Genomic DNA, 15955 nt, shown 5'->3' with positions numbered 1-15955 from the left:
GATGCAACGAAGAAGAGGGTCGGGCGGAATCAGCTCGGCGAACGGAGCCTCGTGGGCAGCGTTGTGGCTGGGCAGCAGAAGTCCACCTGAGAAGTCCGGCGGAGATGGAAGTTGCAGCTGATCGGAGCGATTGGGGGTCGGGCGGCGAAGTTGCAGCTGGCGGAGCAATTTGGCTGGCGGGAAATTTGAAAACTGGATGGGTGCCCAGAGAAGTTCTCTGGGTGTCCAGAGCAAATTTTGCGGCCTAATTTTTTTTTTTTTTTTGAGATGGTCGTTGACCAAGTGAATAGTTCGGCGTTGACCAGATGTTGACCGCCCCACATGCTGGTTTTGAGCAGTTTCTGCAAGTTTGGACCACTCCATGGGCGTTGACTAACTCCGCTGGGCGTTGACCACGTGTTGACCAGCCCGCAAGGTGCAAATTTCTGCACACTCTGCTCTAGTTGCAGCCAAGAAACATTAATTCAAACATAAACTCAAAGAAGGAAGGAATTTCTTCAAGCTCCGCTAAGTAGACTTAGCTCACGGTAGGTGACGAAGCCAATTGTTGGCTTCCCACAGACGGCGCCAATGTTAACGTTTGGATCCGTGGGGATCTCTAGTTAGCTTAAGTGAGAGAGAGAGAAAGATTGACACGAGATGTATAGTGGTTCGCCTCCGCATGAGCGGGAGACTACGTCCACTTGAAAGCTATACTAGTGTGTCGAGCCTTGCGGCCTAACAAGATTACAAGAGATGTAATGAATGTGTAGTGTTGTGGGAGGGGGGGCATTCCTTTTATAGATGAAGGAATGCCCTTTCTCTACTTGTTCTTCGATGTGGGACAAGTACCCACATAGTTCTAGTCTAGAAAGCCTAGAAGCATGTAGAAAGTCATGTTGTGGAGGCATGTTGGCAAGGGCGGGAAGGTGGCTTCCCGGTGGCGGATTTGCGACTTCCGGATACCGCCGCGTAGCCTGAACATAGGGCTATACGATGTATGTCTTGGTTGGGCCTTGCCATGTCTTGTGGATGTCCCAAAGTGGGTGTTACTTATGCTTGGTGATGTAGCAAATCCTCCATATTATTGGAGGTATGTACAATATTCTCTTTGCAGAGCATGTGTAGAGGAAGCAGGCAAGGTTTATCAAACAAAACTTCCATCTAAATAACTTGTGTTAAGTACTAAGATGATGTCATAACAAGAAAAAAATTGATTATTTATTAAGAAACTGATGTTAAGACTCAACTTTTACATTGAACTCTCATAAAAAATAATGTGGCTTCATTTCTAACATCTTGTCTCAAGTTTTTGGTCTTTTTCTACACCCACAAAGACATTCATCAGATTTTGGTTTAACATTGGCTAAAAACCAATGTTTGGTGATAAAATTTTAGTAATTGTCGTCATCTTTTGATTGTGATCCCTACCCCGTCTAGCGGCATGTTCTTGGGATGTCGTTGTCGGACGGGTTAGTTAGCCTGGGGCACCTGGTGTGGCTTCTAAGCATGGACAGAGACATAGCCGAAATGGGGTGTGGTTGGTCTCTTATGATCAAGATCAGATCTAATCAGGTTTCCTAGAGGTTAAGGAGGATGGCAGGGTTTCCTGAATAGGGTGGGCCAAGTTGACCAATCCAGCGTCCCATTTTTCTTCTAGATCCAATTTGGTGATGGTTATCAAGGTTCTAAAAAACGCTAGGCGCTAGTCGGGCGGAAGGCCGGGGACTAGCGCCTAGGGGCCTAGGCGGTTTTTTTTTTTTAAATTTTATTTTTATTTTTATAACATATAATTATATAAATAAAAATAAAAAAGATATTATAATATTTGAAAATAGTAAATAAATAAATAAAAATATCATTGAACATTCAACAACTATTTCTATATATGCAATTAAGTTTACCAAAAGTCCAAAACAATGAAACCTCAAAAAGTCCATAACAGAGCCACGAAGCATAATTAATCTGACTGATACAAGTATACAACACTTGAAGTATACAACCTGTCACAGACTCTCCTAGCTCCAATCACATTCTTATAAGCAACAGAGAGGAGGTTTCTTTCCTCCACAGTTAGCTCCTTCACATCAACAGTCTTTGCGACCTTCTCCATAAACTCAACCATCTCCTCATAACGCTCAGCTTGCTCCGCCAACTTGGCCATGTAAACATTCTCCTCGCGTGTAGAATCAGTTGGCGACATCTTTGCAGTGTATTAAGAAAATTCTCAAACCTGAAATGTGTTAAACAATCATCAATTGAAGCCACTATTTACACACAAATATCACCACCAAAATAGAACAGTCCAAACAATCAAACTTAATCTCATGATTCTCATCAACAACTCAACAAGACAACAAGAGTTACAAGACAACGGAAACCATGAGTCATCTACTCTGACTACTCATCAACAACACGGGTCATCAGTTCATCACAGTTCAATACAATACCCAGCAACTTAACATTCACAATTTATAACATTCACAGAATCACAGTTTGATACTTTGAGAGTTGAGACAATGACTCACCACAAAACCCAGAAATCACCGAGCTTGCAGAATCCAAAACCCAGAAATCGAGCTTCAACAATCAGTCAATCACCGAGTTTGAAGTTTGGACCCAGAAATCAAGCATGAAAAATCACCAAGCTTCGAGGTTGAACCGAGCTTCAAGCCTTGAGCCCAGAAATCGAACCCAGAATTCCCAGAAATCGAGCTTGAAGAATCAGTGAATCACCAAGCTTCGTGGTTGAAGAATCACCGACCTTGAAGCCTTGAACCCAGAAATCGAACCTAAAATCGAACCCAGAAAGCCCTGAAAATCGAACCCAGAAAATCAGAAATTGTGAGATTGAAACCCAGAAATTCGATTGAAAGACAAAAACCCAGAGAAATTCGATTTACCGGCGAGCTGGAGAGCTAGAGAGCTGGCCGGATACTCGGAGAGAGACTGAGAGTCTGAGAATCGACAGATCGAGGAGTGGCATTCCATTTTGATTTCGAACCCAGAAAGGGAGAAAGCGCCTAGGCGCCGATCGCCCAGAGACGCCCAGCCCCGCCTAGGCCGCCTAGGCGGCCGACTTTATTCCCAGCGCCCAGCTCGCTTGACTAGGGGAGAATCAAAACGGTATTGCTTCGCCTAGCGCCTAGGCGGAGCTAGGCGCTGATTTTTAGAACCCTGATGGTTATGAATGTTAGGTATTCTGAAGGGTGGAAGCACGATGTGTGTTGGTAGGTGGGTCGATAAGTTGAGATCGTGATCCGCCGACAGAGGCGTTGACAACTTAGTTTGAATGGTAACCCGGATCTGATCTCAATCAAATTGGCCACGAGTCTACAGGGGCTGAGGCGACTAATAGATGGTGGCAACAAGGAGCGACGACAGCGGTGATGTAGGTCGGATGTTCAGAATATTTTGAAACGCTGGGGCGTAACCCGAGACGTTTTCAGAAGAGCCTAAATAAAGCGTTCGCCTTGAGGCGTAAGGCGTAAGCCTTACGGTATAAACGAGCTATTTTCACTGAACTATATATCATAAGCTTTCATCTCCGTAAAAGTATAGCAATACAAAGTTCTACAATTACATAATTTCTTTAAGTTTAGCTGTTCATCCTCTTCCTGTCCCATGACAAGTCTGTTTCTGAAACAAAGTTGATCCTACATGGACATACAAATCTTCAGCTTTCATAGCAATTGCTACAGAACCTAAGCTCCACGATTTCTTAATTCTTTGCTATTCCTACATTACCTAATCATGTATAGATGATTCCATAAGTGATTTAACTGATTCACAATTCACAGTTACCCTATGATCAGCAATCTTCACAACCATTTGAGTGCCACTCCTTGCCTTTTCTCTATCGAAACTATAACAAATCCTAATTCGTAGGTGTGTAATCTCCGGTGTTCATAGAACTATATTTGCCTCTTCTTGAAACATTACTTTTCAGCATTTTAAACTTCAAACAGAAACTAAAAGGAAAACAAGCAGAGCAGAGACTCAAAACTTATGATAAAAAGTTCGAAATTTGATATATCTTCCCTCCCATATTTACCTAAAGGAATATACAGTTGTTGAGATTTCTTCACCTCCATGACAGAGCTTTTAAGATTTCTCGAAACCTACACCAAACCCTATTTGAAGTCAAATGTCAAAGGTTGTATCATGAATGTATAATAGATCCCCATGACAATTCATACTAAACGATGATTTAATAACCAATATTCATCCCTAACTATCTACTACAACATTGCAGAAATTTAAACAGCATAAACCATGTGTCAACTCAATTCAATTTGCTTCTGAGAAACTAAATCAACAAACGCTATCAATCTTTAAACAATTTATAAATTCGGGTGAGCATTAAATTAAATCAAACATTTAAATCTTCAAATTTCATATGTATGAACACCAAAACGAAACCTAGCAAGTTATAAATTCACTCACATGGAAAAACTTGAGCTGGTCCTCGAGGTTCTCAAGCGCGGTCCTGATTGCATTGAGGCTCTTCGCTTCCTTTACTGCTGAGTGATCATCATGCTCGACTCAGAAGTCCTTCATGAACACGAATCCGGTCCAACTCTCCCTTATCGTTTTGGTGTTTTGAAAAAAAAAAAAAATCTGGGCGTTCGCGTTTCACGCCTTAGAGAGCGCCTCGTCGCCTTGGCATCGAAGCACACTCAATTTAATGGCTAAATCACGCTTTTTAAGCCTCAAGGCGCGCCTTTTAAAACATTACTTCAGATAGAACAACGATGGTGATAATGGTGGTTTAACAACACCGACACATTGTTCTTGCAGGTCACCTGTGTCACACCCCGAATTCTGAATTTAAGTAATTCATATTCGAAGCATGAACCTCAAATACCCTGTTTATAATCTCAGAATTTTTTTCTCAAAATCAACTGCACATTACACCTCTCAATAATTACATAAACCAAATCCTCAAGCTACTTATTACAGTACACTCTCACCAAAACAAATTATAAAGCTCAAGAGAGCACAATTCTCCTCACAAAATAAATGCTATAAATCTAATACTAATACTCTAAACCGCACGATCACTGCCCTGATTCTCCTGACCTGTAGGATTACCCGCTACACATTTTGAATAGTGTACCGGGAGTTGCAACAACACAAAACCCGGTAAGCTTTTGACAGCCCGTATGAGTAAACAAGAAAGAACTGTTGATTTATTCAATTATATTTACTATAACTCAAGTAAACAATCAACACACTCACAAGGTAACTCCAAAAATCACAGAAACATATAAGTATATTCTCGATGCTTTCTTTTAAAACTCCACATTTGACTGATCACAACCAACAAATATTGCAACATTAATATGTGAAATAACATTAAAGCAAAGCATGCTTGATTCTCTTTTCACTAACACCTTCACATATTAGCAGTATATCACAGATAGATATTTGATCAGGATAATATAAGCACACTTCTCTTTTTAGTGAATTTTCGGATTAACTGGCAACGAATCATAAATCCACGTACTAGGGTATGTCTACTATACCCAAAGCACGGGTAAGCCGTAGCATACTGAGGACACTACCAAAGTATGTATACCCAAGGTCGGCTACTTCCTTCCTATGAGTATAATAGTGCACTATCTATAGGGACTAGGGCCCAGGCTTAACGTCTCATAACACCAAAACACATTTACCAGTAATTCATTTAAGCACGGAGTTGTAGAAATCACTCGGCTTCACAATTGTACTTCTCAGACATAATCAAATTCACAAAATACAATCTTTATGATTTATAGATCGTATATATGTATATGTACACCCACATAAAGAGACATATTATTTCAAGATAAATCTTTATTTCTTAAAATAATTTCCACATAATCACAAGTGGGCATATAAAATAGCTTTCACACCACATGATCAACATTTCATTATTCAACAATTAAAATGCGAGATTAATAGCTTGAATAATATCCAATCCATTCTCAATCATTTCATCACACCAATCACACATCAACCAATATATATATTCCACTTAAATATATATATATATACGTAATCATCCGCTCAGGGATGATCACTAATACCAACTATAGTTCAAGCATAAAAACCGTGAAATTCATTTGTACAATAAAATCATTTTACTTACATATGGACCGTAGTTGATCAAGTCCATATGATTTAAAACAAATATTTATTCCACAAATATTTTCACACAATTGCGATAAAAATAAAGTAATTAAATTTATTCGGTTCGTAATATGAACCACGTGAGGTTTACTCACCTCTAATCCAGCTGCGTCTTCTAAAAAGCCAAATATATCAATCCGAATCGTCCACCAAATCAATCCATCGATCACGTAATCCAATAATGATCTTAACTTAGCCAACAACTCATAAACGTACTTAAACGATGATCCAACGGTCGGATTGAAATTAAACGATGATCCAACGGTCGGATCGAAATTATATGATGATCCAACAGTCGGATCCTCACGGATCGCCCTTAGGATCATCCTCCAATATTATCACGAAGATCCAACGGTCCAATCTTCCTGAATTGGCCTTACTAATATCTCCATAATTTTATATGAAAATCCGACGGTCAGATTCTCACGAATCGCCTTCCGAATTACTGTTTTACAATTATACGAAGATCCAACGGTCGGATCTTCGCCCGTGACCTCACAAAGTCATCGGTACAGTCATACGATCAACATATCTAAATTTGAAGCAAAACCAATGGTCTGATCTTCGCAGATCGTAAACCGAAGATAAAACGTAAAAACCGTAAATAGTAACGTAAAAACGTAAATCCACTATTTATCAACTTTTTCTAACATGACCATGTTATATATCAAAACGCTTGTATGGATGCATAGATCATCGCCTAGATAATGAAAACTCAAAATATGGTCTGACGCGCCTCCACAAGCGGTGGTCAGTGGGCGGTCAACGCGGCGGTCAACGCCGGGTTAACCACATCCGATGGCAAAGCGACCAACTACAAACTTGTTCAAAATGAAAGGGTGATCGACTTCCATACCTGGAGCTAAGTCTGGTTTGGCCTAGATCGTCCTAGATCAAGCTTGGAAGTTGGATTAATCTCGGCCACAGGATCAGTTTCCAGATCGAATCAGGGACGTCGAAATCTTCAACTCGTGATCTTTCACTCCACACTCAAAATCGTCGTGCAAGGGGGATATGAGGATGATCAGGGGCAGGAGGAGATCACGAAAATGGGAAGGATCGGCCCGTGCAACGCCGGCACGGCCAAGATCCGATCGGGTCAAAAGCTAGGCTTGGGGGGGGGGGGGGGCTTTGATCCAGCAAGGGGAGCGGCGGCGGGGCAATCGGAGGGCACCAGGCGTCTGGGCGGCTTGCGGCGATCACGGTGAGGGCCGGAGGAGAAGCGACGGCGCCGGAAAAGTCGGGTCGGGTCGGCCGGAATTCACCGGTTCTGAGGGTGAGGGAGAGAGAGAAACCGGGGGCTAAAATGAAAATTTCTAATTTTTTTTGTCTTAATGAAATAAATCAGAAAATTTCCATATTTATAGAAAATTCCCAATTTTCAAATATTCATAACTTATTCATACAAACTCCGAATATTGCGTTCCACATATGCACGCGATCGTATCGACGAGCTCTACAACTTTCATGAAGGACGTTTTCCCAAATTTTGAACGTATAAAAAGTCAACTTTCTCGACCCCCTAAAAAACGTTCATTTTCGAAAATAAAATCGTTCGAACTAATTCCACAACTTCTCCAAGCTTCGTACTCGCTCCCACTATCGTGAAATAATTTCTAAAAATCCATGGAATTTAATTTGGATTTTTCGGGGTATTACAACCTGGGGCTTGCGCTGATGGTAGATGGGTTGATGGTGTTTGGACCATGTCCATGGGCCAGTTCAATTGGTCAACCTGGGCTGATTTTTTTTTTTTTTTCAAGCTGTTTTGTTTTGTTAGTGCTAAGGTATTTTTTGTTTTAGTAAGTTCCTACCAACAACAGGTCATGGGTTAGCTCAGTGGTTAGAGCACCAATTACCTAAGATCTAGGTCATGGGTTCGAGTCACCATGGGGGTAGGAGTGAAATCCTTTGATCCTTTAAAAAAAAAAAAAAAAAAAAGTTCCTACCAACAACAGGTAGGAATATGCCGTCTTTGTTTCTGTCTATGTAGTTTGTATGCCTTGTTTGCTTAAAACGACAGCAAACAATTTATTTTGTCAAATGGTCGCAACCTCAAAGTGATAGGATGAAACTAAGTGTCACCTAATTTATATTAGGTCGCCAGCATAATGGGAAAGCTATACTAATTGTCCTATGGTTCGACGTGAGTTGTATGTTTCTAGTATATCATTGTTACTGTAAAGCAAATGGAGTGGCTATTAGAGCACTTTTTGCTAGTTGATGCATGTTAGAATACATAGGATTAGTGGATAATCCTACTATTATTGAGAATACTCTCTCAATTACAATATGAGATTTAGACATCATGTCCCTCAGTTGTATTATGTAATTTTATTAATCAAGACTTAAGGGCAGTCGCATCGACCCATATAAGAAAAAATATAAACTTAGTAATCATCAAAGAATCAAAGAATGAAATTTAATTGAAATTGAGGATTTTATAATTTCTATAAGTCAATTCTCTCGTTTGGCATTCTAGGATTGGAATTTTAAAATTTCTTTGTGGAAAAAAGTGAAGTAATTCATTGCCTAAATATTTTTACACTGTTGAAGGATATTTGACTTTTGTGTGCCTTGTCAAACTAGGATTACTTTCTATTGTTGTAATATGAGAGAATGTAATAGATTTCTAGTTCTAATTAGAATAGGATTTCTTGTACTCCAAGATTATGTACTTGTTCTCTATTATCAATGAATGACACACCAATTCTCTCTACAATCTTCACTACAACAAAACTGCTTATTCATAGCACTTAATGATAGTGTTTTTTAAGTAAGTGCTATAGATTGCATATACCGTGTTATTTGATAGCGTTTGACAAATTTTAAACGTTGTTAAAAAATGGAGCGGGACTGCGGGAGTAAGCGGGTAATGAAAACTCAAAAACATAGGCGGGCTTAATTTTAAGTGGGCGACACTTTAAATGAAAGGCAATGACTAAAGACCCCAAAAGCCTCTCCTCTTTCGGTGGCTGGCCTCTCTCTTCATCCGCACTGAGCTTATTTTCTCTCTCTCTCTCTCTTAATCCCCCATGGCTTCTTCAAATCACTACGATATTCGCTGCGTGCTTCTTCTTCACTTGGCCACGTCATCTTTATCGTCATCATCGTCACCTTCGATGTCGTTCCGAGTCAGAGCTTTCTGCAATGACGAAGCGAAAGAGGCCGTGAAGCTTCTGGAGAAGCCATCGATATGCACCACCGACGAGCTCCACTACGTCTCCGTGCCCAACTATGATTGGAGGCTCGCCCTCTAGCGCTACAGCCTTTGCCGCACGGTATTAGATTTTCTATGATTTTGATTCATTTTATATATGAGTATATCTAATTATGTATGAGTAAAATTGAGTTGTACGAAATGGGTTTGAATGTTGAAAAATTGAACAGGCCCCTCAGAGGAATCACCCATTGCTGCTATTATCTGGGTATAGGCTGCTGCATTCCTTTCGTTGGGTATAGCTGCTGCAAGGTGCTGCGTTCTTTTCTCTTCCTCTCTCAGAGTCTCAGAGATCGAAGGCTTCTACTCTTCGTCTTCAATTTGGGGTAATCAACTGAATGTAATTTTGTTATGTTTATTCAATTCAATTTGGGGAAATTTTTAGGGTTTAGAAATGGTTTCGGATTTATTGGTATAATTGTGATGGTTTCAGATTTGTTTTTGTATAATTGTGAAATTGTCAAAGAACACTTCTTCTGACTTAGCAGCAAGTTCTCTTATTTTATCTCTCTTTGTGTCTCTATATGTTGTTATTCAGTTTAACCCAAAAAAGCAGAAACTGTTCGTCAGTTTTTTTTATTGTTTTAGGCTCAAAGCTTGTTCTCTGGTTTTTTGATATGATTGGGTGATTGTTTTGATAAATGAAATATTTTACTTTAGTAGCTTTTTTAATGAGGTGGGTTCGTTTGTTTCTAGCATGGTGGAAAGTTGGAAGCTTGTTGTTCTGGTTTTGTATTTTAGTATAAGGAATGAAATGGATTGAACCGTTGGTTATGACATTAAGGCATTAAGGCTATGTTGAAATGACAGCTTTGTATGGTTGTCAGGTTGTGTACTTGTGTGGTTGTTTATATCACATGCAATGGTGAAAAGTTGCAGCTTTTTAATGAGGAGAGCTTTTGGAGGGTTATTAAGCTACAAAATTGGAAACTTTTTTGATAAAGTCATAAAGGGTCCAAATTCCAGTATTAGGGATGAAATGGATTGGATCATTCATTTATGGCATGTTTAATATTGATCTGCTTTGAATTTATGCATATCAATTGTCAATTGAGACGAAGCTAGTAATATTGATTTTTAAGAATTGTGCTTGTTGCTGCTTATCAAAGCTATCCACTCAAAATAAAATTTTCAGGTTATGGAAGGGACATCTGAGACTCCCAATTCCACTCCCATGCATACTCCAACTAATGGTTCCAGCACTGGAACCACTCCAACACCCACACCCACACCCACACCCACACCCACTCCTACTCAGATGGTGGATCAAGGTTATCAACAAGGAGCTGCAGCACTGCCTAGTTGGTAAGATTATCCAATGAGTTTTTTTTTTTTTGGTCAGAGGCAGAGAGCTATAGCTATATTGATGATGTTGTCGAAGCCTATTTGGAGAGAATTGTCTTGCACCGTCGAGATTTTTCACAATTTTTTTTTCTATTAAGAAACTCAAGCTGCTCAAGGAAAACATTGTTGTTGACTACTACTCTTACAGTCTTACTTGTTAATTGCTTACATTGCCGATATACCAATATATTTCATTCTGTTGTTGCTTGTCACCTTTCTCCTTGATTTTTTTTTTTGGGTAATTGCAGGTTTATATTTTTTATTTGGTTCTTCGAGCTGTAGACACTTTGGGTATGTATCTATTTTCTTAGGTCTTATGCTTTCTAAAGGCTTTACGGTTGATTGTGTCTGAAAGATTCAATTTGGCTTGTTTGGGCTTAAGATTCAATCAGCCTTGGGCATGTGCTGTTGTTTGTTGGGCAACTTTCTTTCTCATTCACTACTCATTATGATAGGAGCATTTTAATGCGACGTTTTAACTGCATTTCCTTACATTTCTTGCGTCATTTCCTTAGTAAAACTCTGTTTAGGAAAGTTTCCATTCTTTGATTGGGAAAGTTCCTATTTGTAGAAAGTTTCTATTTTTGTAGTTTCTATTTATCATTTTTAGTAAGTTTCCATTTTCGGTAGTTTCTATCTTTCATTTTTTTAGAAAGTTTCCCATTTTCAATTTAGGAAAGTTGTCATTTTTCATTTTAGAAAGTTTCTATTTTTCTTACTAGTTTCTATTTTCAGAACCTCCGAGCTAAAAAGTGGAAATGAACACACGAATGGAAAGAGGAGCTTGCGAACGTCAAGGGGAACAAAAATGAAGAACATTGAACCACACATTTGAGCAGAAATGAAGAAACAAGCTTTCCTAGTGCAACCAGGAAACCCTGCGAACTGGAGGAGAGCTTACCAATGAAGTTTCCAACGCAACCATGAAAAAGAAATGGAAAAATAATATGTTTTGCGTTGGAAAATGAGAAGACTTGAAGATGAAGCAACGTGGCCCAAGAACTCTCAAGAATGATGTGGATTTTCGGCAAAATGGTACAAGGCCCATCAAAGCCCATGACACTAGGGTTTGTGACGCAAACCCTAGCCCTAAAGATGTTTTGCCGTGAATTTGCAAGAGAGAAACAAGGAAGATGCGTCCAAAAATCAGAAATTAAAAAGAGATTTTCTAGGGAGATTATCTAGGGCTATTTTTATGGAAAGAAAATACTTGGAGATAAACCCTAGAAGCTTTGCCGTGAAAAAGGAAGAGATAAACAAGGGAGGACGTGAAAATCCTAGGGTTTTGGACGGCAAAGATATTCCCTAGAGAGTTTTAAGGAAAGAGAAAAAGGTGGAGACCAAGAAAAGCTCAAATGAAGTCTAGATACATTCCTACATTCCCTAAAGAGTTTTGGCCGAATTTAAAGACAGAAAATCAGAAATTATCTCAAGAATTTCGGCAAGAAAATCAAGGGAAATATTCTAGGAAATTATGTGATTGGTTGAGACACCTCATAGGGCTTATGTGGCAAGAAGTCATTGGAGGAAATTATGTGGAAGTGCAAGCAATAGCCGTGAGCTTTTCTAGGGTTTTGGACGGCATGGAGACCTAGGGGCCGTCCCCTATATATTCCTCCCTTCTCTCAACGTCAAAGAGTTCCCACTTTTGCGTTTTACAACTTTAGAAAAAATCAGAAAACTCTCTCTAGCTTAGCCGTGTTCTTCTCCATCCTCTAGGGCAACCACGAAGTTCAAGCAATGCCAAGGAAGAAGAGGACAAGCCGTGCACATCATCCATCACCATCCTTGAAGATTGCTTTCGAAATTCAAGAGACCATTCATCCCATCTCCATCTCTTGGTGTAATTCGATTCTCCTTGTAACCTTTGCTTTGTAATTTTCGTTGGTTATGCCCTAGTTGACACATGTGTTTGAACAATTTTCGAATTCTGAAATTTTATGATTAATTACTAATTTTCAGATTCATGTTTTGCGATTTATGGTTGCTTATGTGTGAGTGTTTGATTAAATTTGCATGATAGATAACTTTTGTATTTTAATCTTATGTGGTTGCAAACACCTAGGGTTTTTATATAATTGGTGCTACGAATTTAAGAACATGAATCAACTTTTTGGTTTTGTGTTCTTGAATCAATAAGTAGTAAAGGTTTTGTACAAAAACCGAATTTAATCAAAGAAGATTGCAATTAGGTGGACTTTTTCATACTAAGTTGCACATTTGAATTGATAGCCTTTCTAGATGCTTAATGCGTTAGACATGTATGATTGACTAGCTTTCTAGGGCTTGAATGCATGTTTGATAGGATTAGTCTATGTGCTTTCACTTAGATTAATTAGCGTTGAAAGTAAAATATGGGAAATTGTTTGCTTTGAACGTTTCACATGATCAATTCCTCTTGCATGACTATGATGAACAATGATGAACTTGAATTAATTTTAATCATATGTTTCGATTTTGATCTTTGTTCTTGCATTCCATTTATAATTTTATGTTTTTGCATTTTAATTGTTTTATTAACTTAGTTTTATTTTCAGAAAAACCAAAATCAAAAACCCCCTTTTAATTCGTAAATAATGTGCATATGTGTGAATATTATACTTTGTTTTGATTTTAATTGTTTAATTGTTTGACAATGACAGGTGTACCCTCAATCCCCGGAATAGAACGATCCCTATTTATTCTATGCTACTAATGACATTTCAGGGTTAAATTATGCGCTTGCTTTGAGCGCATCACATTATGAGTCACCATTTGATAATCATACAATCAACTTCAATTATGATGTCTAACACTTGATTAGAGTTTTGTCCTACTTTCAAATCTGGAATAATATTCTTTGAGTTGCTAGATAGGAAAGAGAAACTACACTATTGCTGGACTCTCATGTCCTGCATCTATTGTTTAGCTTAATCTTATCTGGCAATGTGTTGCTTATGCTTCTTTTCTTTGGTTTCTTTGAGCTTTGTTTGTTTTCTTCCTCTTGCATTGTACTTGTTGCCTATTGGCTTTAATGAAGTTTATTCATTAATCCCGGAAAAAAAAAAGTACATTATTGCTAATGAGGAACCATTTGCTAGCTCCAAAGTTATCTGCACTTGACAAGAAAAGGAACTTCATGTTTTCAATGCTGCATTTGCAACCATGTCTACATGCTCATGTTTTTGGTCATTCTCACAAAAAGTATGTCATACTCGCTTTCATTCTTCTGTGCTATTTCTTTTACCAAATTTTACAATAATAAAGACTTATTTTCTTATGCACAATGTTCTGTTTTGGTGATTAATGAGTTAAATGACATGCTAGACCAAGAGGTAGAGCTAACTTCTACAACGATGTATGTATTTTCTATCTCATACACCTGGGCATCCCCCATTTCTTTATTCACAAGTGGCAGGTAATATGTCACACATGCATTTAAAATCTGTATGTCATAATTCCTATTGATTATGTATTCCCTTTGCCATGGCTTTGGAAGGATCATACATTTTGCAGCATTTTGTTAGCCAGAAAATAAAATAACTTATTTGTAAGCTTGCCATGATAAACTTTTCTCTTGCAGAATGAACAGACTAATACTTAATTGGACATGCTAAGTCGGAAGCTATAGACAAGCTCTTTGAAGTACACTAGCATACCTGTGGTTTGCAAATGAGTCAAGAGTCTTATGAATGAGAAAATTTATCTCCTTCAAATTGTGACTAAAATATGTAAGTGTCGTCAACTTACTTGTGCTCCTGTAGACCGCTTGAGCTTTCAAATGGTTGCTCAGAGATAATGCAAGTGTTGATGCTGCTTTGGAGAAGTAATAGATATAGTTTCTGGATGTTTTGGAGAAGTAATAGGTTTGTAGGGTTTGTATTACTAGCACACAAGTAACATAACCTTGTTAGTTGACAATGTATTACTTGTGCAATTTTGCAATATATTACAAGCATTACTTGTATTTATGCTTGTTCTTGTATTACTTTTGCGAGCAGTTAAAAGATGAAGGAACTTATTGTTACATTCCCGAAATGCTATAAGAAAATGTATACTAGCATTATGAAATGCTATTAAATAGTATATAAGAACATTTGAGAAATGCTATATTCTATAGAATCAGCAATTTATAAACGTTATTGAATGAGTAAAGATAGCATTTCATATATGCCATTGAAGCATAAACAATAGCATTTTGTAAATGCTATTGAATCATAGATGATAGTGCTTCATAAACGCTATGGATGTGATTTTTTAATAGCGTTTTCTGAAATGCTATGAAAAGCCCTGAACCTATTATAGCTGGGACAGACATAGCGTTTACTAAAACGCTATGATATCCTACCATAGCGTTTTTCGAATGCTATGAATGAAAGTTTATGGTGTAGTGCTTCTTTGCATCCTTTATCCTTAAACACGTTATCGATCAGCACGAGCCCTAATCCTGAATCAGAAGCCAAATATCATCTTATTTTCTCTTCTCACCGTGATACCCAAGAACCCTACCTTAGGAATACCTCGAACCCACCCCAGTGCCGTGTCGCCACCTCCTGTGATCTTACACGCCTACACCAACATGCATGTGTATCAAGTTTTCAAGCTTCAAATTTCACAAGTAAGTTTTTATTAAAGTTCCCGTTTTGAAATTTCAAATTAATTTAATTTTTCCTCGGGGAGTTCCAAAATCCTTTCTTCTTCATCCCACCTTTCTTGTAACATGGGTTCGATTCATAAAAGCGGAATCGTGGGGAGTTCACGCTAAACTATGAACTAAGAGCGTTCGTGAGCATCGAAAGTTGACTATTCAAACATCATTGTTTCTGTCTAATCCAAACTTCTTCGGAATCAATTTCTTGGTACCAAAGAGGCTTAGAAATCTTATATTAGTTGTCGTGGAAGTTTTTACTCCGAAACTAGTCTATTCTCCTTCGTTTTTGAATGTCGAATGCAAACTTGCGAAAACTCGACTTCACTAAACTAGATTCGAATGAATTGGTTATCACCGATGAGTGAATGACGTCAAGAATCACCTCACTACGAATGAGATTCTGCAGAGCAGAGCTCACAGAACATGAATCAATTGAGAAAACCCTCTCAATCTTCCCCGTTTCAGCATTAATGTTTGCAAAGCAATATAGTCTTGAGTGCAATGCTAACACGGATCACGAGGTTTCATCAGCTTATCAATATTGTTATGTCAGTTGCTGAGAAACATGACAATATACTTGTGAAGAGCTATTATTCAAGGCCCCTTGG

The 15955-nt window shown here is 38.4% G+C and overlaps 1 protein-coding gene and 1 long non-coding RNA gene across 3 annotated transcripts; one reads left to right on the top strand and one right to left on the bottom strand.

Annotated features, from left to right (window-relative positions):
- Positions 1 to 1883: 1883 nt before the first annotated feature.
- On the bottom strand, positions 1884 to 2987 carry LOC133725043 (uncharacterized). Its single transcript, XR_009854246.1, has 3 exons — positions 2883 to 2987; positions 2508 to 2793; positions 1884 to 2212 (listed from the first exon to the last, which is right to left on the bottom strand). It is a non-coding gene; the product is annotated as an uncharacterized LOC133725043 (long non-coding RNA).
- Positions 2988 to 9133: 6146 nt separating this feature from the next.
- LOC133725042 (uncharacterized) lies at positions 9134 to 14723 on the top strand. 2 transcript variants are annotated; one of them, XM_062152062.1, is made up of 5 exons: positions 9134 to 9434; positions 9544 to 9699; positions 10509 to 10678; positions 10966 to 11008; positions 14280 to 14723. In XM_062152062.1, exons 1-5 carry the CDS (start codon positions 9391 to 9393, stop codon positions 14311 to 14313), a joined length of 447 nt encoding a protein of 148 aa, XP_062008046.1. In that variant the 5' UTR covers positions 9134 to 9390; the 3' UTR covers positions 14314 to 14723. The 2 variants fall into 2 exon arrangements, with proteins under 2 accessions (XP_062008046.1, XP_062008045.1); XM_062152061.1 differs by lacking the exon at positions 14280 to 14723 and adding an exon at positions 11453 to 11927.
- Positions 14724 to 15955: the final 1232 nt, after the last annotated feature.

This window comes from Rosa rugosa, chromosome 1 (genome assembly GCF_958449725.1).
Source record: "Rosa rugosa chromosome 1, drRosRugo1.1, whole genome shotgun sequence".
In the NCBI taxonomy this organism is placed as follows: Eukaryota; Viridiplantae; Streptophyta; class Magnoliopsida; order Rosales; family Rosaceae; genus Rosa; species Rosa rugosa.
Note: the sequence above shows the minus strand (reverse complement) of the source record. Positions and strands in the feature narration are given on the sequence as shown.

Coding starts and splice junctions, on each gene's coding strand:
- LOC133725042 (XM_062152061.1), top strand. CDS start 9,391: ATGATTGGAGGCTCGCCCTCTAGCGCTACAGCCTTTGCCGCACG. Junction 9,435..9,543: donor GCTACAGCCTTTGCCGCACG/GTATTAGATTTT, acceptor AAAATTGAACAG/GCCCCTCAGAGGAATCACCC. Junction 9,700..10,508: donor CTCTTCGTCTTCAATTTGGG/GTAATCAACTGA, acceptor TAAAATTTTCAG/GTTATGGAAGGGACATCTGA.